Source organism: Salmo trutta, chromosome 33 (genome assembly GCF_901001165.1).
Source record: "Salmo trutta chromosome 33, fSalTru1.1, whole genome shotgun sequence".
NCBI classification, from domain to species: Eukaryota; Metazoa; Chordata; class Actinopteri; order Salmoniformes; family Salmonidae; genus Salmo; species Salmo trutta.
In genome coordinates this window covers 14882080-14907468 of record NC_042989.1, presented here as the reverse complement: position 1 = coordinate 14907468, position 25389 = coordinate 14882080, and the positions used below count along the sequence as shown (strand labels likewise).

The 25389-nt window shown below is 43.3% G+C and overlaps 1 protein-coding gene across 6 annotated transcripts in view; it reads left to right on the top strand.

Annotated features, from left to right (window-relative positions):
* fermt2 (FERM domain containing kindlin 2) overlaps window positions 1–25389 on the top strand; it is a 112410-nt gene that overhangs the window by 49733 nt on the left and 37288 nt on the right. For 2 of the 6 annotated variants that reach the window (XM_029729885.1, XM_029729887.1), the window contains exons 4-5: window positions 18793–18924; window positions 21402–21434. In XM_029729885.1, coding sequence (XP_029585745.1) covers window positions 18793–18924; window positions 21402–21434 — 165 coding nt within the window. The remainder of the gene's footprint in view (window positions 1–18792; window positions 18925–21401; window positions 21435–25389) is intronic. The other 4 variants (XM_029729889.1, XM_029729890.1, XM_029729886.1 and 1 more) reach the window with 3 other exon arrangements.

The window sequence follows — 25389 nt, the reverse complement described above, 5'->3', positions numbered from 1 at the left end:
CTTTACAAATATACAGGCGTCCTTCCTAACTCAGTTGCCTGAGAGAAAGAAAACTGCTCAGGGATTTCACCATGAGGCCAATGTTGACTTTAAAGCAGTTAATGGCTGTGATAGGAGAAAACTGAGGATGGATCAACAACAATGTAGTTACTCCACAATACTAACCTAAATGACAAAGTGAAAAGAAGGAAGCCTGTATAGAATAAAACAATTATTCTAAAATGTGCACCTGTTTGCAATAAGGCACTAAAGTAATACTGCTAAAAATGTGTCAAAGCAATTCATTTTTTGTCCTGAATAGAAAGTGTTATGTTTGGGGCAAATCCAATACATTACTGATAACCACTCTCCATATTTTCAAGCATAGTGGTGGATAGATCAATTTATGGGTATGCTTGTGATTGTTAAGGACTGGGAAGTTTTTCCAGATAAAAAAAATGTATGGAATGGACCTAAGCACAGGCAAAATCCTAGAGGAAAATGTGATTGTCTACTTTCCACCAGACAATTGGAGATGAATTAACCTAAAACACAAGGCCAAATCTACACTGGAGTTGCTTACCAAGAAGACAGTGAATGTTCCTGAGTGGCCAAGTTACAGTTTTGACTTAAATCTGCTTGAAAATCTATCACAAGACCTGAAAATGGTTTTCTAGCAATGATCAACAACCAATTTGACAGAGCTTGACATTTTCTTTAAAGAATAATGGGCAAATGTTGCACAATCCAGGTGTGGAAAGCTCTTAGACTCACCCAGAAAGACTCACAGCTGTAATTGCTGCCAAAGGTGATTCTACGAAGTTTTGACTCAGGGGTGTGAACTTAGAAATATTTTTTTTTACATAAAATATAATTTACATATTTCATTTTCAATAAATTTGCACAAATGTCTAAAAACAAGTTTTCACTTTGTCATTATGGGGTATTGTGTTTAGAAAAAAATTGATTTAATCAGTTTGGAATTCAGGCTGTAACACAATTGTGGAATAAGTCAAGGGGTATGAATATTTTCTCAAGGCGCTGTATGTAATATACATAACACTACATAATCTCCTGTTTTTGCCTCATGCTTCAGAAACAGGAGATGGCCAAGGCTTGTGCAATGCCACTTACCTACATAATACAGTGCAAATTACAATACAACATAACTAAAAATAGCAGTCTCTTCACAGTCCCTGTTGTGCGGTAAGGTGTTCTTTTATCTATTTTTTTTAAATCTGGTTTTATTACTAGCTTGAGTTGAGTGTCAGAGTTCCATGTAGTTTCCCCAGCCTCTGTTCTGGACCTGGAGACTGTGAAGAGACCTCTGATTGCATGTCTTGTGTGGTACCGATGAGTGTCTGAACTGTGTGCCAATGCCCTCCTGACCCTGTAACATGGATCTCTGTCACCCCTCCATGTCGGCTCCAACCAGAGCCCTCTGTCGCCACTGGAGACTGCAGCTGCAGGAAGGGAAACGCTTTTTATATGAAACATTCATCAGGCACTTTCAAGGACATCTGTTGGTCTTTTTTTTTTCCCCTGGCCCATGTCATGTCTCAGGAGTTATGGCTGCTCTACTCTTATGGTTGGCTCTACAAGGTAACTCTGGAACTTTGTTTCTTATTTTGCTAAACGGGAACTTTTATTTAGAAAGGCGAAAAGAGGCCCACTATGAACTAGTATGAATTTATTTTCTTTGAAATGAGAGGAAAAAAATAACATTTTTGATGGAGTATTAAATAAACTGGATGTGCTGGATGACTGTTGTTATTCAGAGATGGGTGACTAACTAAATCAACAGGCAAGTAGCAGGCTCCTCTCCTCTATGCTGCTCAGTCCTTGTTAGGAATGTGTCTACCTCTGCAGTAATAAATCTATTTTAGTTTCGGAGAAATTCAGGACAAATTGCTCTTGGCTGACTTGGCGCGTGCCGAAGTGTCATACAATGACTTACGGTGGCTGGGAAGGGACTCTCAGTGCATCTCTCTCTGCCTCTCTCATAGTTACCTCACCCTTTCCTTGTTGCCTTTTAGAAGAAGAATTTGTAGGGAAATTGTAGAACATGAAGTTTTCAATCATGTTGACAGTGACCTACTCTCTTCTGGAACTACCGTGCCTATAGAAAGTCTACACTCCCCTTGGACTTCTTCACATTTTATTTGATTTATTTTTAAGATTTTAAAAAGATTTAAAAAATAAAAATAAAAAAAACACTAGTATACCTTGATTAAATAAGTATTCACCCCCTTGATCAATACCTTTGGCAGCCATTACAGCTGTGAGTCTTCTTGGGTAAGTCTCTGAGCCTTCCACACCTGGATTGTGCCACATTTGCCCATTTTATTATTTTCAGAATTCTTCAAGGTCTGTAAAATTGGTTATTGATCATTGCTAGACAACCATTTTCAGGTCTTGCCATAGATTTTCAAGCAGATTTATGTCAGATTTATGGTCCTGTGTGGCTCAGTTGGTAGAGCATGGTGTTTGCAACACCAGGATTGTGGGTTCCATTCCCACGGGGGACTAGTACGGAGGAAAAAAAGTATGAAATGTATGCACTCACTACTGTAAGTTGCTCTGGATAAGAGCCTCTGCTAAATGACTAAAATGTAAAAACTAACTTGGCCACTCAGGAAAATGTACCGTCTTCTGGTAAGCAACTCCAGTGTAGATTTGTGTTTTCGGTTATTGTCCTGCTGAAAGGTGAATTCCTCACCCAGTCTCTGGTGTAAAGGAGACTGAATACATTTTTCCTTTAGGATTTTGCCTGTGTTTAGGTCCATCCCATTTATTTTCATCCTGAAAAACGTCCTAGTCTTTGCTGTTTCACATGGGAACAAATGAGTCATAGTGGGCAGAACAAGCAAGGAGGTGGGCAGAGCCGAGCACAAGCTAGCGAGAGCTTATTGGCATGTTCTAGCATGCATTTGCATATTTCCATTAGGGAACACCTACTCTGAAGTGCGCATGTGCAATAACTCAATAAGCCTTTGCACTCCTAAACAAAGCATTTTTTTACAACTTTGGCAAAGTGTAAGTCTACCAAACTTAGTCCACTCTGTTCGTAACAGATTCTAGTTTTGGGAACAGAAAACTATTGTGATTTCATCGATGAGAACATTTCCAGAATGTTGGCCAAAATCCATCTCGTTCCATCTTCTCCCACTTCTCCCGCTACCGGCCACTGGGCTTCCTCTCACTACCATATTTGGTAGTGAGTGGAAACGCCAAGCAGATGCTTCACATTTATACATCAGGTGAAATATCTCATTGTTCTATCTGTGCCCATGCCATGATGCAGCCACCACCATGCTTGAAAATAAGGATACAGTTACTCAGTGACGTGTTGGATTTGCCCCAAACATTTGCATTTAGGTCAAAAAGTGTTCCTTTGCCATGTTTTTTTTTGCAGTATTACTTTAGTGCCTTGTTGCATGTTTTGGAATATTTTTGTTCTACTTTTCACTCTCAATATAGTGGTCACTACAATGTTGTTGATCCATCCTCAGTTTTCTCCCTTCACAGCCATTGAACTCTGTAGCCGTTCTAAAATCATCAATGGCCTCAAAGTGACATTCCTCAGTTTCCTTCCTGTCAGTTCAGAAAGACGATTGCATCCGATGTCTTGATTGATTGGAATATACACTGAACAAAAATATAAACCCAACATGTAAAGTGTTGGTCCTATGTTTCATGAGCTGAAATAAAAGATCCCAGAAATGTTCCAAACACACAAAAAGCTTATTTTTCTCCATTTTGTGCACAAATTCATTTACATCCCTGTTAGTGAGCATTTCTCCTTTACCAAGATAATCCATCCATCTGACAGGTGTGGCATATCAAGAAGCTGATTAAACAGCATGATCATTACAAACAGGTGCACCTTGTGCTGGGGACAATAAAAGGCCACTCTGAAATATGCGGTTTTGTCACACAAGACAATGCCACAGATGTCTGAAGTTTTGATGGAGTGTGCAATTGGCATGCTGACTGCAGGAATGTCCACCAGAGCTGTTCATTTTTGAGCCGCCTCGAACATCGTTTTAGAGAATTTGGCAGTACCTCCAACCGGCCTCACAACCGCAGACCACGGCGTTCTGTGGGCGACCGTTTTGCTGATGTCAACGTTGTGAACAGAGTGCCCCATGGTGGGGTTATGGTATGGGCAGGCATAAGCTACGGACAACGAGCACAATTACTTTTTATCAATGGCAATTTGAATGCACAGAGATACCGTGAACGAGATCCTGAGGCCCATTGTCGTGCCATTCATCCGCCGCCATCACCTCATGTTTAGCATGATAATGCACAGCCACATGTTAATTTAATCATGCTTAAAGATATATTAAATGTCTGGTAGCAATAACAAATATACCAATCACTGCAATTCTTTGAGGCATTTAAAAAAAAAAAAAGCTCACTGGTCTTTGTAGTTGAATCTGTGCTTGAAATTCAATACTTGCTTTGGGGACCTTAAAGATGTACAGTGGCAAGAAAAAGTATGTGAACCCTTAGGAAATACCTGGGTTAATGCATAAATTGGTCATAAAATTTGATCTGATCTTCATCTAAGTCACATCTGAACTAATTTAGACTTGCCTAAACAATGGTGATGAATACTTATACAATTACTATTTTAGTTATTTCATTTGTATTCATTTATAAAAGTTTGTAGAACTTATCTTTGACATGATGGAGTATTTGTGTAGATCAAAGTACAATTAAATCAATTTCAATCCCACTTTCTAACACAACTAAATGAGAAAAACGTTCAAGGTGGTGTGGACTTTCTATATGTACTGTTTTTTGTTTTTAATTATCTGGGTGACTTTCAGTTTGTGTGACTGACATAGAGCTGCACAGCATAGGGAAGGAGATGGGGAATAAGCAGGGCCATGAGGAGAAGACTGCAGGCCTGTCCAACTGGCTCATACTGCAGACAGAAAGAGGGGGGAGAGATGGATTCTCTGAAGCTGTGCGAGACAGTGACCATTCAGATTGACTCCCACGCTCATTTCATTCCGTCTTCCCCTTTCTCTCGCTTTCCTCATAATGATTGATTTGGAGAGTTTTTTTGGGGGGGTCACGCAGTAGCTGTTTCTTGGTGCAGACCAAGTTCACTCCTCCACTACAGGGATTTCTGTCTCTGTCCCCCTCTCTCTTTCTCTTCACAAACAAAATAGACTAACATCCAAGCACACATCATCCACATTCTCTCTCTTGCTTTCTATTTGACTTTCCTCTACACTCTCTCTCCCCTCCCTCCCTACCTACCGTTAACCAGATGTGTAACAGAGCTGGGGTCTCTCTAGCCATGTGAATCACACATACATTTAGTGTGGGCGATCAATCTAATTATTACTGCAGTGCTGCTGTTCTCCCATGTCCACAGCAGCTGGCTAGAGCCCAGTCAGCCCTACACACAGACACACACACACACACACACACTCCATCTGGGGCTGGATGGGGCAGTGCAGTGGGACTCAGAACACAATACTAAAATGTCTGAATTCCCCTTCACTCCACTCCAGCGTTGAACTGTCCTACTATCATAGAGTTTCTGGCAGCTCTGTGTTCCTGGACAATGATGTGTGTTTGGCTTGTCTGTCAGTGAGGGGGAGGCATTTCCTTGGTTTTGATTGCTTTGATAATGAAATGCCATGTTTATCCTTCGTACTCGGAGCCAATCTAGTAAATGTTTTTTCTTAATTCTTTAAAGCTGGTATTGTGTTACAGCAGTAGTACTAACCCATACAGCCCAAGAGGGCAGGCCTGGGCCAGATGTGTGAAACTGATCTGTAGTGGGCGACTGACTAGGTGTCAACCATGACACTGTTGTGCAGCGATCCGGAACACCCTCACCACCACGTTCTTTTTCCTTCTCCGGCCCACAAAGCCTCGACTCCGACCAGCTGGCAGCTTGCGTCTCGTCTGTCTCCTCACATGAGAAAGGGCGTGATCCCAGAGCGCGCCAAGAAAACGTTGGGGCGCGGCCCTGCCACCCTGTCTGTCTGCAGAAGGAAAACCAATATGGGTGCTACACTAGGGTGGGGAAAGTGGACTGCTTTCGTCTTCTGGAGTCTAGGTTTTGTCTTCAATAAGATCTTTGTTTCCCTCTTGATGTTTAATTTACAGCTGTGGTGTTGCACACAGACATAGTGCTGCTTATAGGGACCTATAAAGTCTCTTCCATTCCACCAAGGGAGACAGCCAGGAAATGTTGGCCGTCGCGTATGACTTGTGTGGGACCTGACCTGGCAGCCTGAGGTCTTCAGAGGAAGACAGGCCTCTAGCCTCTACCAGGTGTGATCAATGAGAAGGTCTAGAGAATCAGTCTGTTCTGGCCAATCAGGCGATCCAGAGGACCAGTTAGTGCTAATGTCAGTCTTGCTGCTTCACTGGCTGGCCAGGTTTTATAGAGACTGCTGCTGAGAGTGACACTGTCCTGTTACTGTGTTGTTGGTCAGCCCTGCCCTGAAGTTAGCCTATAAGGAAGATGGGGAGATGTGGCGAGAGAGAGAGACAGAGATGAATAGAAGGAGCAACAGTATGCTAGAAGGGGAGAGCGATGGATAGATGCGGGAGAGATGGTTTGGGGGTGCAGGAGATGGATGAAGGGACTGACAGATGGATGGATAGATAGGGGGGACAGGGGGAAATGGATGGATAGAGATTGGGAGATGTGTGGTCAGTTCCCAGGCTTTGTTCTGTTCTCCATGGTCAGTGTAGTTAGTGTTCTACGTATCAACAGTTTTTTACTGCGGTCTAGTATATTTACATTTTACATTTACGTCATTTAGCAGACGCTCTTATCCAGAGCGACTTACAAATTGGTGCATTCACCTTATGATATCCAGTGGAACAACCACTTTACAATAGTACGTCTATCTTTTATTTTGGGGCGGGGGGGGTTAGAAGGATTACTAAATCCTATCCCAGGTATTCCTTAAAGAGGTGGGGTTTCAGGTGTCTACGGTGGTGATGGACTCCGCTGTCCTGGCGTTGTGAGGGAGCTTGTTCCACCATTGGGGTGCCAGAGCAGCGAACAGTTTTGACTGGGCTGAGCGGGAACTGTGCTTCTGCAGAGGTAGGGGGGCCAGCAGGCCAGAGGTGGATGAACGCAGTGCCCTTGTTTGGGTGTAGGGCCTGATCAAAGCCTGAAGGTACGGAGGTGCCGTTCCCCTCACAGCTCCGTAGGCAAGCACCATGGTCTTGTAGCAGATGCGAGCTTCAACTGGAAGCCAGTGGAGTGTGCGGAGGAGCGGGGTGACGTGTTAGAACTTGGGAAGGTTGAACACCAGACGGGCTGCGGCGTTCTGGATGAGTTGTAGGGGTTTAATGGCACAGGCAGGGAGCCCCGCCAACAGCGAGTTGCAGTATTCCAGACGGGAGATGACAAGTGCTTGGATTAGGACCTGCGCCGCTTCCTGTGTAAGGTAGGGTCGTACTCTGCGAATGTTGTAGAACATGAACCTACAGGATCGGGTCACCGCCTTGATGTTAGCGGAGAACGACAGGGTGTTGTCCAGGGTCACGCCGAGGCTCTTAGCACTCTGGGAGGAGGACACAATGGAGTTGTCCACCGTGATGGTGAGATCATGGAACGGGCAGTCCTTCCCCGGGAGGAAGAGCAGCTCCGTCTTGCCGAGGTTCAGCTTGAGGTGGTGATCCGTCATCCACGCTGATATGTCTGCCAGACATGCAGAGATGCGATTCGCCACCTGGTTATCAGAAGGGGGAAAGGAGAAGATTAATTGTGTGCCGTCTGCGTAGCAATGATAGGAGAGACCATGTGAGGATATGACAGAGCCAAGTAACTTGGTGTATAGCGAGAATAGGAGAGGGCCTAGAACTGAGCCCTGGGGGACACCAGTGGTGAGAGCACGTGGTGCGCAGACGTATTCTCGCCACGCCACCAGGTAGGAGCGACCTGTCAGGTAGGACGCAATCCATGAGTGAGCCGCGCCGGAGATGCCCAACTCGGAGAGGGTGGAGAGGAGGATCTGATGGTTCACAGTATCAAAGGCAGCAGATAGGTCCAGAAGGATGAGAGCAGAGGAGAGGGAGTTAGCTTTAGCAGTGTGGAGAGCCTCTGTGACACAGAAGAGCAGTCTTAGTTGAATGACCAGCCTTGAAACCTGACTGATTTGGATCGAGAAGGTCATTCTGAGAGAGAGAGCAGGAGAGCTGGCCAAGGACGGCACGTTCAAGAGTTTTGGAGAGAAAAGAAAGAAGGGATACTGGTCTGTAGTTGTTGACATCGGAGGGATCGAGTGTAGGTTTTTTGAGAAGGGGTGCAACTCTCGCTCTCTTGAAGACGGAAGGGACGTAGCCAGCGGTCAAGGATGAGTTGATGAGCGAGGTGAGGTAAGGGAGAAGGTCTCCGGAAATGGTTTGGAGAAGAGAGGAGGGGATAGGGTCAAGCGGGCAGGTTGTTGGGCGGCCGGCCGTCACAAGACGCAAGATTTCATCTGGAGAGAGAGGGGAGAAAGAGGTCAAAGCATAGGGTTGGGCAATGTGAGCAGGACCAGCGGTGTCGTTTGACTTAACAAACGAGGATCGGATGTCGTCGACCTTCTTTTCAAAATGGTTGACGAAGTCATCCGCAGAGAGGGAGGAGAAGGTGGCAAAGAGCTTCCTAGGGTTAGAGGCAGATGCTTGGAAGTTAGTGGTAGAAAGTAGCTTTTGCAGCAGAAACGGAGGAAGAAAATGTAGATAGGAGGGAGTGAAAAGATGCCAGGTCCGCAGGGAGGCTAGTTTTCCTCCATTTCCGCTCGGCTGCCCGGAGCCCTGTTCTGTGAGCTCGCAATGAGTCGTCAAGCCACGGAGCAGGAGGGGAGGACCGAGCCGGTCGGGAGGATAGGGGACATAGAGAGTCAAAGGATGCAGAAAGGGAGGAGAGGTTTGAGGAGGCAGAATCAGCAGATTGGTTGGAGAAGGATTGAGCAGAGGGAAGAGATGATAGGATGGAAGAGGAGAGAGTAGCAGGAGAGAGAGAGCAAAGGTTGCGACGGCGCAATACCATCTGAGTAGGGGCAGAGTGAGTAGTGTTGGAGGAGAGGGAAAAGGATACAAGGTAGTGATCGGAGACTTGGAGGGGAGTTGCAGTGAGATTAGTAGAAGAACAGCATCTAGTGAAGATGAGGTCAAGCGTATTGCCTGCCTTGTGAGTAGGGGGGGACGGTGAGAGGGTGAGGTCAAAAGAGGAGAGGAGTGGAAAGGAGGCAGAGAGAAATGAGTCAAAGGTAGACGTAGGGAGGTTAACCTCTCTAGGGTAGGTGGGACGGTTCACATATATTTTATACTGCCATCCCACATTGTTTATGAAAATGTATAACACTCCAAAATATACCGTAACCCTAAAGATCTTTATTTATTAAATGCATCTCAGACAGGGTGTTTATATACACAATCTATTAATAAATGCGCTACAAAATGTTATCGTCAGGTAAATAAGCCCAAATCTATGCAATGCCTAGACAGCATATTATATTTGTGTTACAGGAAATCGTTATTCAAATACCTTAGAAATGCTATTACTTCAATTTCTCAAACATATTACTATTTTACACCATTTTAAAGACAAGACTCTCTAACCACACTGTCCAATTTCAAAAAGGCTTTACAACGAAAGCAAAACATTAGATTATGTCAGCAGAGTACCCAGCCAGAAATAATCAGACACCCATTTTTCAAGCTAGCATATAATGTCACATAAACCCAAACCACAGCTAAATGCAGCACTAACCTTTTGATCTTCATCAGATGACACGCCTAGGACATTATGTTATACAATACATGCATGTTTTGTTCAATCAAGTTCATATTTATATCAAAACCCAGCTTTTTACATTAGCATGGGACGTTCAGAACTAGCATACCCCCCGCAAACTTCCGGTGAATTTACTAAATTACTCACGATAAACGTTCACAAAAAACATAATTATTTTAAGAATTATAGATACAGAACTCCTCTATGCACTCGCTATGTCCGATTTTAAAATAGCTTTTCGGTGAAAGCACATTTTGCAATATTCTAAGTAGATAGCCCGGCATCACAGGGCTAGCTATTTAGACACCCACCAAGTTTAGCCCTCACCAAAGTCAGATTTACTATAAGAAAAATTGTATTACCTTTGCTGTTCTTCGTCAGAATGCACTCCCAGGACTTCTACTTCAATAACAAATGTTGGTTTGGTTCAAAATAATCCATAGTTAATTTCAAATATCCTCTGTTTTGTTCGTGCGTTCAAGACACTATCCGAAGTGTAAAGAAGGGTGACGCGCCCGACGCGTTTCGTGACAAAAAAATTCTAAATATTCCATTACCGTACTTCGAAGCATGTCAACCGCTGTTTAAAATCTATTTTTATGCAATTTTTCTCGTAAAAAAGCGATAATATTCCGACCGGGAATCTGTGTTTTAGTACAAAGAGAGAAAATAAAAACATGGGGTCGCCTCGTGCACACGCCTCAGTCTGATTGTCCTCTGATAGACCACTTACCAAAGGCGCTAATGTTTTTCAGCCAGGGGCTGGAATTACATCATTCAGCTTCTCCCGGGTTCTGAGAGCCTATGGGAGCCGTAGGAAGTGTCACGTTACAGCAAAGATCCTAAGTTTTCAATAAAAAAGAGTCAAGAAGCCCAAGGAATGGTCAGAGAGGGCACTTCCTGTACAGAATCTTCTCAGGTTTTTGCCTGCCAAATGAGTTATGTTATACTCACAGACACCATTCAAACAGTTTTAGAAACTTTAGGGTGTTTTCTATCCAAAGCCAATAATTATATGCATATTCTAGTTTCTGGGCAGTAGTAATAACCAGATTAAATCGGGTACGTTTTTTATCCGGCCGTGTAAATACTGCCCCCTAGCCCTAACAGGTTAAAGTCACCCAGAACTGTGAGGGGTGAGCCATCCTCGGGAAAGGAACTTATCAAGGCGTCAAGCTCATTTATAAACTCTCCAAGGGAACCTGGAGGGCGATAAATGGTAAGGATGTTAAGCTTGAATGGGCTAGTGATTGTGACAGCATGGAATTCAAAGGAGGAGATAGACAGATGGGTCAGGGGAGAAAGAGAGAATGTCCACTTGGGAGAGATGAGGATTCCAGTGCCACCACCCCGCTGACCAGATGCTCTCGGGGTGTGCGAGAACACGTGGTCAGACGAGGAGAGAGCAGTAGGAGTAGCAGTGTTTTCTGTGGTAATCCATGTTTCCGTCAGCGCCAAGAAGTCGAGGGACTGGAGGGTAGCATAGGCTGAGATGAACTCTGCCTTGTTGGCCGCAGACCGGCAGTTCCAGAGGCTGCAGGAGACCTGGAACTCCACGTGGGTCGTGCGCGCTGGGACCACCAGGTTAGAGTGGCAGCGGCCACGCGATGTGAAGCGTTTGTATGGCCTGTGCAGAGAGGAGAGAACAGGGATAGACCTACACATAGTTGATAGGCTACAGGAGAGGCTACGCTAATGCAAAGGAGATTGGCATGAAAAGTTAACTAAACTGGGGAAGCGAGAGAGCAGGGCCTCCCTCACTAACAATTCACTGAAACACTAAAACGCTAAAATCTAACTTTTCTAGCTACCACTAGAAATTAAAATTGATGTAAACTACAGTGGTTCAATGTTTCCAGGAATAGGCTCAAACTTAGTTTATTCCGCTAGATAACTTGGTACAGTATTCTTCCGTGAAAACCCACCTAGTGCACCGTGTCCTATGACGCCGTAGCTAACTAGCATGCTAGCATCCTATAACACAAGGTTAGCACCAATACTTGGTAACAACAAGTGTCCGTGTCTAGTTCATAACGCAGAAGTAATTAAACGTTGGCTAGCTAACACAAAGTCAGTCCTGCTAGCTACACAAGTGGACTACACATCTCGAATGTTCAGAAAGTTAAGCTTACGTTGCAAAAATCTTATTGACTAAAAATGATACAGCTAGCTGGTAGGGTTAGCTAGCTAGCAGTGGGCGCGTTGTAGACCATGTTAGAAAATGTAGCTGGCTAGCTAACCTCGATAGTTACTCTGTACTACGCCTTTATCTTGATACAAAGACAACTATGTAGCTAGCTAACATTACACTAGTCAAATCGTTCCGTTGTAATGTGTATATAGTTTCTACAGTACTGCTAATTGGTAAAGTTGGCTAGCTAGCTGTGGTGTTATGGTGTTGACGCCGTGTATATATATATATATATTTATTTATTTATTTATTTATTTATTTATTTATTTATTTATTTATTTGTGGACTATAACACTGACCTGGTTCCAGAGTGGCGAGGCTTGGTTTTTGATAATTTATCAATGCGGTTTGACCACAGTTTCATTTTCTACTTCACAATTAACATGATAGCCAGAAGATAAATATTTTAACATTGTATTGCTAGTTTTCCCATACACAAAAACTCCTGCCCCTAGTCATAATGCAGAAAAGGCCTATGTTGCTCTGGAAAAGTATGTCTGCTAAAATGTAAATGGTTCTGTGTGGTGGGTCTCACTCCCATGGCAATGACGCATGTCTTATTCTTACAGAATACAGCCTTGTGGCTCAGTTGGTAGAGCATGGTGTGTGCAACACCAGGGTTTTGGGTTCGATTCCCACGGGGGGGCAGTACAAAAAAATGCATGAAATGAAATGTATGCATTCATTACTGTAAGTCGCTCTGGATAAGAGTGTCAGCTAAATGACTAAAATGTAAAATGTAAATGTACAATTGTACTGCGGGGCTGGCAGTCAGTCTGTCTGTCCATCTGGCTATGAGCCTGGATCATGTCAAAAGGATTTGAATGAAGCTGTTTCTTATTTTGTGGGCGTCATGTTCTGTAATGAACATCAACCACTTGTAGACCTTCGCTTTGATTCTGCCTGAATCTGATTGGGTAGAAGCGTTGCACTTACCCACAGATCTAGGATCAGCTCACGCGCCCCAAATCCTAACCGTTAGGTCGAATCGTATTCCGTCAACAACACCTGCTGTTTCTGGATGGTATGACAGTATTACTTCACCCTACACCCTGTCCTCTATCTCTCTCTACTCCTTCTAATTATTGGAAGGCTACATCAGGGGCCTGCATTCCTGATGTTAATACCCCACTCTCTGCTCCTCTCCTACTTTCATGTGACTGATGAAAAGAAGGGCTCTGTCCATTCTTTCTTCAGCCCATCTCTTGCAGTTGCTGGGGTTGAAGAGGTAGCAATCTTAACAGTTTGATATTTGAAATGGCCATGTAAAATGTTATATTTTGCTCACAGATTTTAGTCTGTAGAGAACAACAGCGCTTGACACTTGGTGCATCTACCGTAGACACTCACTCCACCCCTGTGCTCAGGCCAGGCAGCATGCCTGCACTTACATGGCTGTATAAGGGCACAGGGCTTGTGCTGTGCAAGAGCGATGGAGGGAGTGAGGGAGAGCGAGCTACCATCTGGTAGTTCTTAAACCCTGGAATGCTTTTTGCTTTAGTAACAAACTAAACAAGAAATTCTCACCAAGCCAAGAAGTTCACTCTCGCTATTCCTCTGTCGCTCTCGTTTGCTCTCTCGCTCTCTTTTTCTCTCTTTTTCTCTTTCGCTTTCTCTCTCTCCCTCTCTCCTGCCGTTCTTTTTCTTTCTCTTCTGTCTGTCTCTCACACGTTGTCCTCCCTAGCTATGGAAAAGGGAGGGAGTGAAAGTTGTAAGGCATGAGGGATTTAAATAGATCTTAAAAGGCAAAAATATGACAACAATAGCCAAATGAATATTATGAAATTGAAATTCCAGTCAACCACACATCTCTTAAATGAGTGTAGAAGCATAGATAAAAGACAGCACAGACATTTACCCCAGCTGTGCTTTTAAAATCTAGATGGTGCACATCTATCTTTTCCAGACACATTCTGGCAGATTCAGCCAGCTCCTCCGAACCGTTCCAAAAACGTCCTGAACACTGGAGATTAATGTTGAGTGATGGTTCCCTGGCCTCTCCAGCTAACACAGAGGGGAGTGTCGAGAGAGGAGTAGAGCAGAGGCGTGGAGAGCGGGAGAGAAGAGGAGGAAAGAGGGATGTTGAGGGGGTTGGTGCAGCTCTGTTTGAGTCATTAAATCAGGTCTGCAGTATGTCTGTCAGAGGAGACATTAAACAAACGCCCAAGCATAGTTTCATTCCATCTACACACGCACAGAACCTGAATTTTAAAATGGATTAAATTGAGAGATTTTTTTTGTCACTGGCCTACAGACAATAGTGCATAATGTTAGTGGGATTGTTTTTCGAAATTATTATTGTTATTATTTTTTTTAAATGAACTGAAATATAAGTAAGTGTTCAAACCCTTTTGTTATGGCAAACCAAAAGGTCAGGAGTAAAAATGTGCTTAATTAGTTGCATAATAAGTTGCATGGACTCATAAATACAATTATCTGTAAAATCCCTCAGTCGGGCAGTGAATTTCAAGCACAGATTCAACCACAAAGACCAGAGGGGTTTTCCAATGCCTCACAAAGAAGGGCACTTATTTGTAGATGGGTAAAAAAAAAAAGCTGACATTGAATATCCCTTTTTGAGCATGGTGAAGTTATTAACTACACTTTGAATGTTGTATCAATACACCCAGTCACTACAAAGCTACAGGTGTCCTTCCTAACTCAGTTGCCGGAGAGGAAGGAAACCGCTCTGGAATTTCACGATGAGGCCAATGGTGACTTTAAAACAGTTACAGAGTTTGTGATAGTTATCTCCTATCACTCCTTTCTCCTAAGGATAGATCAACAACATTGTAGTTACTCCACAATACCAACCTAATTGACAAATGGAAAAGAAGGAAGCCTGTATATAATACAAATATTCCAAAACATGCATCCTGTTTGCAACAAGGCACTAAAGTAATACTGCAAAAAAAATGTGAAAGCAATTCACTTTTTGTCCATAATACAACATGCTATATTTGGGGCAAATCCAATACAACACATTACTGAGTACCACTCTCCATATTCTCAAGCACAGTGGTGGCTGCATCATGTTATGGGAATGCTTGTAATTGTTAAAGACTGGGGAGTTTTTTCAGGAAAAAAAAAAACAATGGAGCTAAGCACAGGCAAAATCCTAGAGGAAAACCTGGTTCAGTCTGCTTTCCAACAGACACTGGGAGATGAATTCGCCTTTCAGCAGGACAACAACCTAAAACACAAGGCCAGATCTACACTGGAGTTGTTTACCAAGAAGACAGTGAATGTTCCTGAGGGGCTGAGTTATAGTTTTGATGTTAATCTACTTGAAAATCTATGGCAAGACCTGAAAATGGTTGTTTAGTAGAGGTCGAACGATTAATCAGAATGGCCGATTAATTAAGGCCGATTTCAAGTTTTCATAACAATCGGTAATCGGTATTTTTGGCCACAGATTTGCCTATTTTTTTTTTTTTTTTTTTTTTTTTTTAGACCTTCATTTAACTAGGCAAGTCAGTTAAGAACACATTCTTATTTTCAATGACGGCCTAGGAACGGTGGGATAACTGCCTTGTTCAGGGGCAGAACGACAGATTTTTACCTTGTCAGCTTGGGGATGGAACCTTACGTTAACTAGTCCAACGCTCTAACCACCTGCTTTACGTTGCACTCCACGAGGAGCCTGCCTGTTACGCGAATGCAGTAAGAAGCCAAGGTAAGTTGCTAGCTAGCATTAAACTTATCTTATAAAAAACAATCAATCAATCATAATCACTAATTAACTACACATGGTTGATGATATTACTAGTTTATCTAGCCTGTCCTGCGTTGCATATAATCGATGTGGTGCGCATTCGCGAAAAAGGACTGTCTTTGCTCCGACGTGTACCTAACCATAAACATCAATGTCTTTCTTAAAATCAATACACAAGTATATATTTTTAAACCTGCATATTTAGTTAATATTGCCTGCTAACATTAATTTATTTTAACTAGGGAAAATGTGTCACTTCTCTTGCAAACAGAGTCAGGGTATATGCAGCAGTTTGGGCCACCTGGCTCGTTGCGAACTGTGAAGACTTTCTTTCTAACAAAGACAGCCAACTTCGCCAAACAGAGGATGATTTAACAAAGCGCATTTGTGGAAAAAAGCACAATCATTGCACGACTGTACCTAACCATAAACATCAATGCCTTTCTTAAAATCAATACACAGAAGTATATATTTTTAAACCTGCATATTTAGCTAAAAGAAATCCAGCTTAGCAGGCAATATTAACCAGGTGAAATTGTGTCAGTTCTCTTGCGTTCATTGCACGCAGAATCAGGGTATATGCAACAGTTTGGGCTGCCTGGCTCGTTGCGAACTAATTTGCCAGAATTTTACGTAACTATGAAATAACATTGTAGGTTGTGCAATGTAACAGGAATATTTACACTTATGGATGCCACCTGTTTAGATAAAATACGGAATGGTTCCGTATTTCACTGAAAGAATAAACGTGATAGTTTCCGGATTCGACCATATTAATGACCTAAGGCTCGTATTTCTGTGTGTTATTATGTTATAATTAAGTCTATGATTTGATAGAGCAGTCTGACTGAGCGATGGTAGGCAGCAGCAGGCTCGTAAGCATTCATTCAAACAGCACTTTACTGCGTTTTGCCAGCAGCTCTTCGCAATGCATTGCGCTGTTTATGACTTCACGCCTGTCAACTCCCAAGATGAGGCTGGTGTAACCGATGTGAAATGGCTAGCTAGTTAGCCGGGTGTGCGCTAATAGCGTTTCAAACATCACTCGCTCTGAGACTTGGAGTAGTTGTTTCCCCTTGCTCTACATGGGTAACGCTGCTTCGAGGGTGGCTTTTATCGATGTGTTCCTGGTTCGAGCCCAGGTAGGAGCGAGGAGAGGGACGGAAGCTATACTGTTACACTGGCAATACTGAAGTGCCTATAAGAACATCCAATAGTCAAAGGTATATGAAATACAAATCGTATAGAGAGAGAGTCCTATAATTCCTATAATAACTACAACCTAAACCTTCTTACCTGGGAATATTGAAGACACATGTTAAAAGGAACCACCAACTTTCATATGTTCTCATGTTCTGAGCAAGGAACTTAAACGCTAGCTTTCTTACCTGGCACGTAATGCACTTTTACTTTCTTCTCCAACACTTTGTTTTTGCATTATTTAAACCAAATTGAACATGTTTCATTATTTATTTGAGGCTAAATAGATTTTATTGATGTATTATATTAAGTTAAAATAAGTGTTCATTCAGTATTGTTGTAATTTTCAAATTCGGCCGATTTAATCGGTATCTGCTTTTTTTTGGCCCTTCAATAATTGTTATCGGTATCGGCGTTGAAAAATCATAATCGGTCGACCTCTATTGTCTAGCAATGATCAACAACCAATTTGACAGAGCTTGAAGAATTTTGAAAAGAATAATGGGCAAATGTTGGACACATTCCAGGTGTGGAAAGCTCTTAGACTTACCCAGAAAGACTCACAGCTGTAATTGCTGACACAGGTGCTTCTACAAAGTATTGACTCGGGTGTGAATACTTCTGTAAATTAGATTTCTGTATTTCATTTTCGAAAAAATTTGTAAAATCTACATTTTGTTGTCATTATGGGGTATTATGTGTAGATTGGTGAGAAAATAATCATTAAAATACATTTTGAATTGACTGTACCACATCAAAATGTGGAATAAGTCCAGGGGCATGAATACTTTCTGAAGACACACACACGCTCAAACTGAACTGCAATGTGACTGTTTACTTCATCCTTTGCATGCCAGCCAGCCTTTGATATAGATATAGACACACAAGCTCTGTGCTGATGTGTAGTTGTTTATGCCATCTGCTGCAACTCCGCTAGTCTCTCATCCAGTGTGTTGTGAAGAAGCGCTAGGTTAGAGGCTCTCATCCAGTGTGTTGTGAAGAAGTGCTAGGTTAGAGGCTCTCATCCAGTGTGTTGTGAAGAAGCGCTAGGTTAGAGGCTAGCCTCTCATCCAGTGTGTTGTGAGGAAGCGCTAGGTTAGAGGCTAGGCTCTCATCCAGTGTGTTGTGAAGAAGCACTAGGTTAGAGGCTAGACTCTCATCCAGTGTGTTGTGAAGAAGCACTAGGTTAGAGGCTAGGGTGTTATGACAGATACAGTGTTTGTTATTACCACTAGCTCATTGTTTAGTGACTGCTGCTAAACACACACTGTGCGGTATCAGAGGAGGAGCTTCACTATGCAGAAATATTTAGTGTGTGTACTAAGTCGACCACACACCCCTCTCGTTTGGAGAGGGTTAGGGGGGGGGGTGTTGGTGACCTGAGAAATGGGATTATACATTTTTCCACCTTGCATGTGCACCGCTGTTTATCATTGTTTCCCCTCTTGTTCTTTCTCTCTGCATCTTTCTGTCTCTCCATCACATCTTTTGACTGGGTTTGCCTTCTCCCCCATTCAAATTCTTTGAACTGTGCGTTAGGGTGAGTGAATGTGGTTTATGTGAGATCTGTAGTTGAAAGACTCCTAACTGCAAACCAGGACAATAGCACATCTCTTGGGGTCAGGGTTAGGTTAGCCTAGTTGCTAGTCTGTTGTTTTTGTGTTTTTTAAGCTGAACTCTCACAACCCCCTTGACTCTTGGGCTGTCTTTCGCAGTTTCTCTCCCCCTCTTTCTCTCACTATATTTCTGTCTTTCTCCCATCTTTTGTTCTCTCTCTCGCTCACAATCTTCCTCTCCATGGGGTTTCTGGGTTTGGTTAGTGTTGGGCTACACTGTGTTGGGATTATGTGACAACTCCTTGACTCTCTCCTCCCTCTCATCTCCCTCTCTCTCTTTCTTCCCCCTCTCCCCCTTTTCTCTCTCTTTCTCCAGATATCCGTCATCCAGAGGAGGCATCTCTACTGCGTAAGCCCCGCGACCCCAAGAAGAAGAAGAAAAAGCTGGAAGAGGCTGAGGAGGAAGCTCTGGAGCTGGAAGGGCCACTACTCACCCCTGGATCAGGTAGTAAGTTCTACTCCTTTACCTCAAACGCAGTCACCCCTTGCAGGCCTACCCTGAACCCCATTTCCAAGAGCCTTCTGGAGAATTCTGTTAACACTTCCACTCTTGGAATGTCCAAGGTGCAATAACTTCTTCCCGGTCCAATAACAGGTTGAATAGCAGGTTCCTCTGGCTTCCATGGAGCATATATCTACCCTTCTATCAATATCCACCCATAGGGTTTTAAAAACAAGTCGAGACGGTGCCAAAACACAATTGTTTTTGTATGTGCCCAAATAAGAATGTGAGTGAGGAGCAGCGGTATGATATGATTTGCGGACTCTGGGCTCCTTACTCCTTGGCAGGGAGAGAGGGAATGGTTGGGATTCCTTGCGTAGTTGGTCATCATGCCATTTTATATCCAAACCAGGCTGCAGAGCTTGAGCTACACCAGTCCCTCTCCCTCTCGCCTGCTAGTCTTGTGAATAAATTAGCTACACTGATGTGAGGAAGGAGGAGGAACACTTGGGGCCATGTATCTATGCAGCGTTAGTTAGCTTTAGCAATGTTGGCTAAGGCGTTGTGAATGGTCCTCATTGTCCTAAAGACCCGGCCCTGCCCAACCCCACCCCTACCCTGTAGCTACTTGGCCCGGCATCTCACACACACACACACACACACACACACACACACACACACACACACACACACACACACACACACACACACACACACACACACACAGCCTTTAGGCTCAAGGGGGGTGAGAAGGGGACAGAAGGGGGAGAGAGGCAGGAAAGGGAAAAAGGGGAGAGTGTGAGAAGGGGACAGAAGGGGGAGAGAGGCAGGAAAGGGGAGAGTGTGAGAAGGGGACAGAAGGGGGAGAGAGGCAGGAAAGGGGAGAGTGTGAGAAGGGGACAGAAGGGGGAGAGAGGCAGGAAAGGGAAAAAGGGGAGAGTGTGAGAAGGGGGAGAAGGGACATTAAGCCAAGCAACTCTGACTCTTGGCTCCCTCGTCAATGTTATGACAATTATATGCTTGTTGGTTCCCATTGCCATTTGACTCCATGGGAATCCTGGGACTCTTTCTGATTATTAGAACAAAGGCAGAGTTTCCCTAATTCCATGAGTTACACCCTTATGTATGACTGGTATTGCTCCAACTACATCCACACACTGTTATCCTATTGAGCTGTTGACCAGGGGTTTCTAAAATGAATTAGGCCAAGTCATAACTCTATACAAATATTCAGAATCGCTTTAGGATAAAAAAGACATGCAGGAAAACACTTGTGTACAGTGCACAAAGAAAGAATGCAGAAGTTGCACACACCTCCCCCAGCTCACATGGTAGGAGTGAGTGAGTATTTAATGTGCAGTGTTTCACGGCCAAGCTAGTGGGAGTTATTCCTGATGTCGTGTTGCCTCCCTTCTGGGGAAAGGCTGGGTTCTCCAGCACCACACCACCTGATGGTACTCACAAGGGCATATGCTGCAATCTGCACAGCAGTCTGCACGCACGCGCATACACACATGGATGCGGCGCACACACAGCCTCTCCCTAACACTTGATGCAATCTGTATGGAGCTCAGCCACAGCCTCTCCCTACAGTTCAGTCCATTCCACCCTGCTGAATGGGGCCCTCTGTGGCCTCTCTGAGCCAACCCTTGATAAGTCTTCACCTCCTTCCTTACACACTCACTGGACCACAGGGGAAACTGGGTAACGGGTCGATACTGAGGTCAAGTTGAGTTGGCAAGATTTTAGTTCAGAAGTTCACCCAAGACCAAGAGGATGTGGGGGGTTGATCTGTGCTCTAAGTCCAGTTAGAAGTGTTTTAGATTAGAATCAGTCATTTCTGAGTCTAAAACCACAACCTACTTCTACCCACATGTCTGGGAAATCCCAGACCCCCTGCCCACATTCCATTAAGAGAAACATGCAATGTCGTAACTATGGAATAGCCCATATTACAAACTGTAGCCTACGACTCACAACTAGGACCATGGCCCTGTCTACTCCTTCAGTGCCATTGGGTCTGCTACTCTGCTGAACTGTTCCTCTCAGATAATTGTCTCTATGCAATTCTCATGGTGGAAAGTTGATATGTCCATGACTTTAATTTCACCGGAACTGTTATGCAGTGCTGTTCCATTCCAATCATCACCCTGCCTGGCTTTTCAATTAGAAATGACATTGGATCCTGATGAATGGGTGGCTGGATGGGACCTGACCAGGGTTTGTCATGCCACGTTCCTTTTCCCTCCTCTGAGAGGGCAAAGTGACTCATCTAATCTTGGGTTGGTTAGGTTGGCACACTGGCACAGCCCTTCCCTGGTTCTCATTCTCGTCCATTTTCTTTAAAAAAAACTCCTCTACTCCCTCCTTTTCCTCCTTGTCTTATTAATATCTATCATTTAATATTTCTTTAATCTGTCCTCTGGTTTTTGTTCTTTTTCCTCTGCTTTCCTTCCCTCCCTCTTTCTCATTTTCCACTCCAGCCTCTGAGATAATTTACATCGGGCCGGTCAAAGGTAAGGTTTCTCCTGGTCTTCTGTCCTCCCTCTCTCTGCACTGCTTCCTCTCCCCTTTCTCGCTGCTTCCCCATTTCCTTACCCACTCACCCCTCAGCTGTAGTGATGTTCTGGTCACCTGCCAAGGCTGTATCCAAAGGAAGCCAGCTGCTGTCCTTGTCACTTGAGGAAATCCGCTGACGCAGGTCACGTGATAGGCTTTGCCCCACTCCAACAGGACCAAACTCGCTCCCGTCTTTTTTTGAAAAATAGAAAAAAGCTTTGCACACTATGCATTTGTTTTGCTGGAAAGCTCAGCTCTTCACATTTTGCTCAACAGGTACCCTAAAGCAGGGTTTCCCAAAGTCTGTCCTGGGACTTCCCCTGGGTGCACGTTTTGGTTTTTGTCTTAGCACTTCACAGCTCACTCAAATAACCAACTCATCAAGCTTTGATTATTTGAATCAGCTGTGTAGTGTTAGGGCGAAAACCAAAACGTCCAGGACCGACTTTGGAAAACCCTGCCCTAAAAAATCAAAATGGAACAGAATCGATGGCTATTAGAGGGATTCTATGTCTACAACAACACATTCGCCTAATTTCAGATGGACCACCGCCTCCATCCCAAACCCACACTGAAGCCATGTGGTGACACTTTTTTATATGGTGATGAGCCCTCCTAGTTTACATCTAGGTGACAAAGTGCAGGGTGGTCTAGCCATCCAGACCGTACCAGTCCGCAGTGAAAGGGGATTAAGGATTAGGAAACGTTAACATAGTCGGTACCTTCCAGCCTGTGGAAGGCACTATCCCACTGAAAGTCAAAGGCTGGGAGTAAACACATGAGCCTGCCCGACTCTTTTTCTTCTCTAGAGGAGATGGGAGTAAACTGTAATCAGCTTTCTCTAGATATTTGGGATATCTCCTGCGACCATATGGGAGAGAAGCACTCTAGCTGACCTTACTTTCCTCCCTCCCTTCTAGAAACCCTCCACAAACCCTTAGGGATGGGCTGTTGTGGCCTGGTCCCTGTTCTCATGACCTCTACTGTATTACACACACACACACCATTTCCTGTTTGGATTTTGGTTAGTGGTCTGGCCTGCCTGCTTTTTTTAGGCCAGTGGGGACTGGTCACTGTGTTATGGAAGCATTTAGCTGCCGAAAGCAACTGGAAATGCAAATTGAACAATAATAAATCAGTACCATGTTTGCAATTCCTCTTCCTAAATGAGTGTGCATTTTTTTACATTAATTGAAGTGCAAAAAAAGATTTTCATGTTTGAGTATGCATAATAACTGCCAATTTGAAAAATAAATAGCAAAGTGTGTTTTGATATTTCATCCAGTACAACACTATCACATTTAAAAATCAAATGTAAATGCTTAAATGATCATTTCTCATGTTTGCAATTTAATTTCCTTGTTGTGTTAGTATGAATTGTGGCAACAACAAAAAAATCAATTGACAATGATTTTCCATACTCTGTGTGGTTGACTGTCAAGATGGTTCAGGCCAGTCAGTTGTTCTGATGAGCCCTTCCCAGCTAGCTAGTTTATGCTTGTGGCTAGAAACTTTTGAAACTTGTCTACCGAAGTTGGGACTTAGGAGTGTTTTTCATTTAAAAAATGTTTGTTAATGTCGTAGTTATACATTTTCATTGAAAATCACTACCATAAATGTGATTTAGCTGTCACCCTGGCCTGATATTGGCTACACTATCAAGCTAGCTATTTCCCTCCTTACTGTGACAAGGGGGAGCGAAGGACTGTGCCCGTGTTGTTGCCGACTTGCAGCGCAAATTCTCCCCATTGAGCAGTGTAGACTGTATCACGGTGACATCCAGACGGTTACTACCAATATTACAAGTTATTTATCGTGAAGGCTACTGTCCGACTCTAAATTAAATCAAGTGGGATGGAACAAATTGGAGATGGTGACCAAATCCAGATGGTGACCAATACTACAAGTTATTTCTCCCTTGCCCATCAAAATAAACATCACTATCATCACTAAAACATCACTAAAAGGACATTCTACTCCAAAATGAATGAAAATAAATAAATGTATGTACAGTTGAAGTCGGAAGTTTACATACACTTAGGCTGGAGTCATTAAAACTTGTTTTTCAACCACTCCACACATTTCTTGTTAACAAACTATAGTTTTGGCAAGTCTGTTAGGACATTTACTTTGTGCATGACACAAGTAATTTTTCCAACAATTGTTTACAGACAGATTGTTTCACTTATAATTCACTGTATCACAATTCCAGGGGGTCTGAAATTTCCATACACTAAGTTGACTGTGCCTTTAAACAGCTTGGAAAATTCCAGAAAATGTCATGGCTTTAGAAGCTTCTGATAGGCTAATTGACATAATTTGAGTCAATTGGAGGTATACCTGTGGATGTATTTCAAGGCCTACCTTCAAACTCAGTGCCTCTTTGCTTGACATCATGGGAAAATCAAAAGAAATCAGCCAAATTGTAGGCCTCCACAAGTCTGGTTCATCCTTGGGAGCAATTTCCAAACGCCTGAAGGTACCACGTTCATCTGTACAAACAATAGTACGCAAGTATAAACACCATGGGACCACTCAGCCGTCATACCGCTCAGGAAGGAGACGCGTTCTGTCTCCTAGAGATGAACGTACTTTGGTGCGACAAGTGCAAATCAATCCCAGAACAACAGCACAGGACCTTGTGAAGATACTGGAGGAAACGGGTACAAAAGTATCAATATCCTCAGTAAAATGAGTCCTATATCGACATAAACTGAAAGGCTGCTCAGCAAGGAAGAAGCCACTGCTCCAAAACTGCCATAAAAAAAGCCAGACTACAGTTTACAACTGCACATGGGGACAAAGATGGTACTTTTTGAAGAAATGTCCTCTGGTCTGATGAAACCAAAAAATAACTGTTTGGCCATAATGACCATCGTTATGTTTGGAGGAAAAAGGGGGAGGCTTGCAAGCCAAAGAACACCATCCCAACCGCGAAGCACGGGGGTGGCAGCATCATGTTGCGCTTTGCTGCAGGAGGGACTGGTGCACTTCACAAAATAGATAATTTTCTTTCTTCATGATGCTCTGTGGATATATTGAACAAACATCTCAAGACATCAGTCAGGAAGTTAAAGCTTGGTCGCAAATGGGTCTTCCAAATGGACAATGACCCCAAGCATACTTCCAAAGTTGTGGCAAAATGGCTTAAGGACATGTTGTGGGCAGAACTGAAAAAGCGTGTGCGAGCAAGGAGGCCTACAAACCTGACTCAGTTATGCCATCTCTGTTAGGAGGAATGGGCCAAAATTCACCCAATTTATTGTGGGAAGCTTGTGGAAGGCTACCCGAAGAAACGTTTGACCCAAGTTAAACAATTTAAAGGCAATGCTACCAAATATTAATTGAGTGTATATAAACTTCTGACCCACTGGAAATGTGATGAAAGAAATAAAAGCTGAAATAAATGATTCTCTCTACTATTATTCTGACATTTCACATAATTAAAATACATTTGTGATCCTAACTGACCTAAGACAGGTACTTTTTACTAGGATTTAAATGTCAGGAATTGTGAAAAACTGGGTTTAAATGTATTTGGCTAAGGTGTATGTAAACTTCCGACTTCAACTGTTTGTGGACACCATCTCAAATATAGTTTTCACCTCCAGAATGAGCCCAAAAACACATTGTTACAATTATTTTAACAGATTGGGCCATGTATATCTTTAACCTGTCTCCTCCCCTTCATCTACACTGATTTGAAGTGGATTTAACAAGTGACATCAATAAGGCATCATAGCTTTCACCTGGTCAGTCTGTCATGGAATGAGCTGGTGTTCTTAATGTTTTGTGTGTGATCTTTTTTGTACTTTTTTTTCCTTCCACCTCACATTATCAATACCCCGCCCATCGTGTTTAACACTGTTTGCTATTTCGTTGCACCTTTGTGTTTTTATTTTCGATATGTTA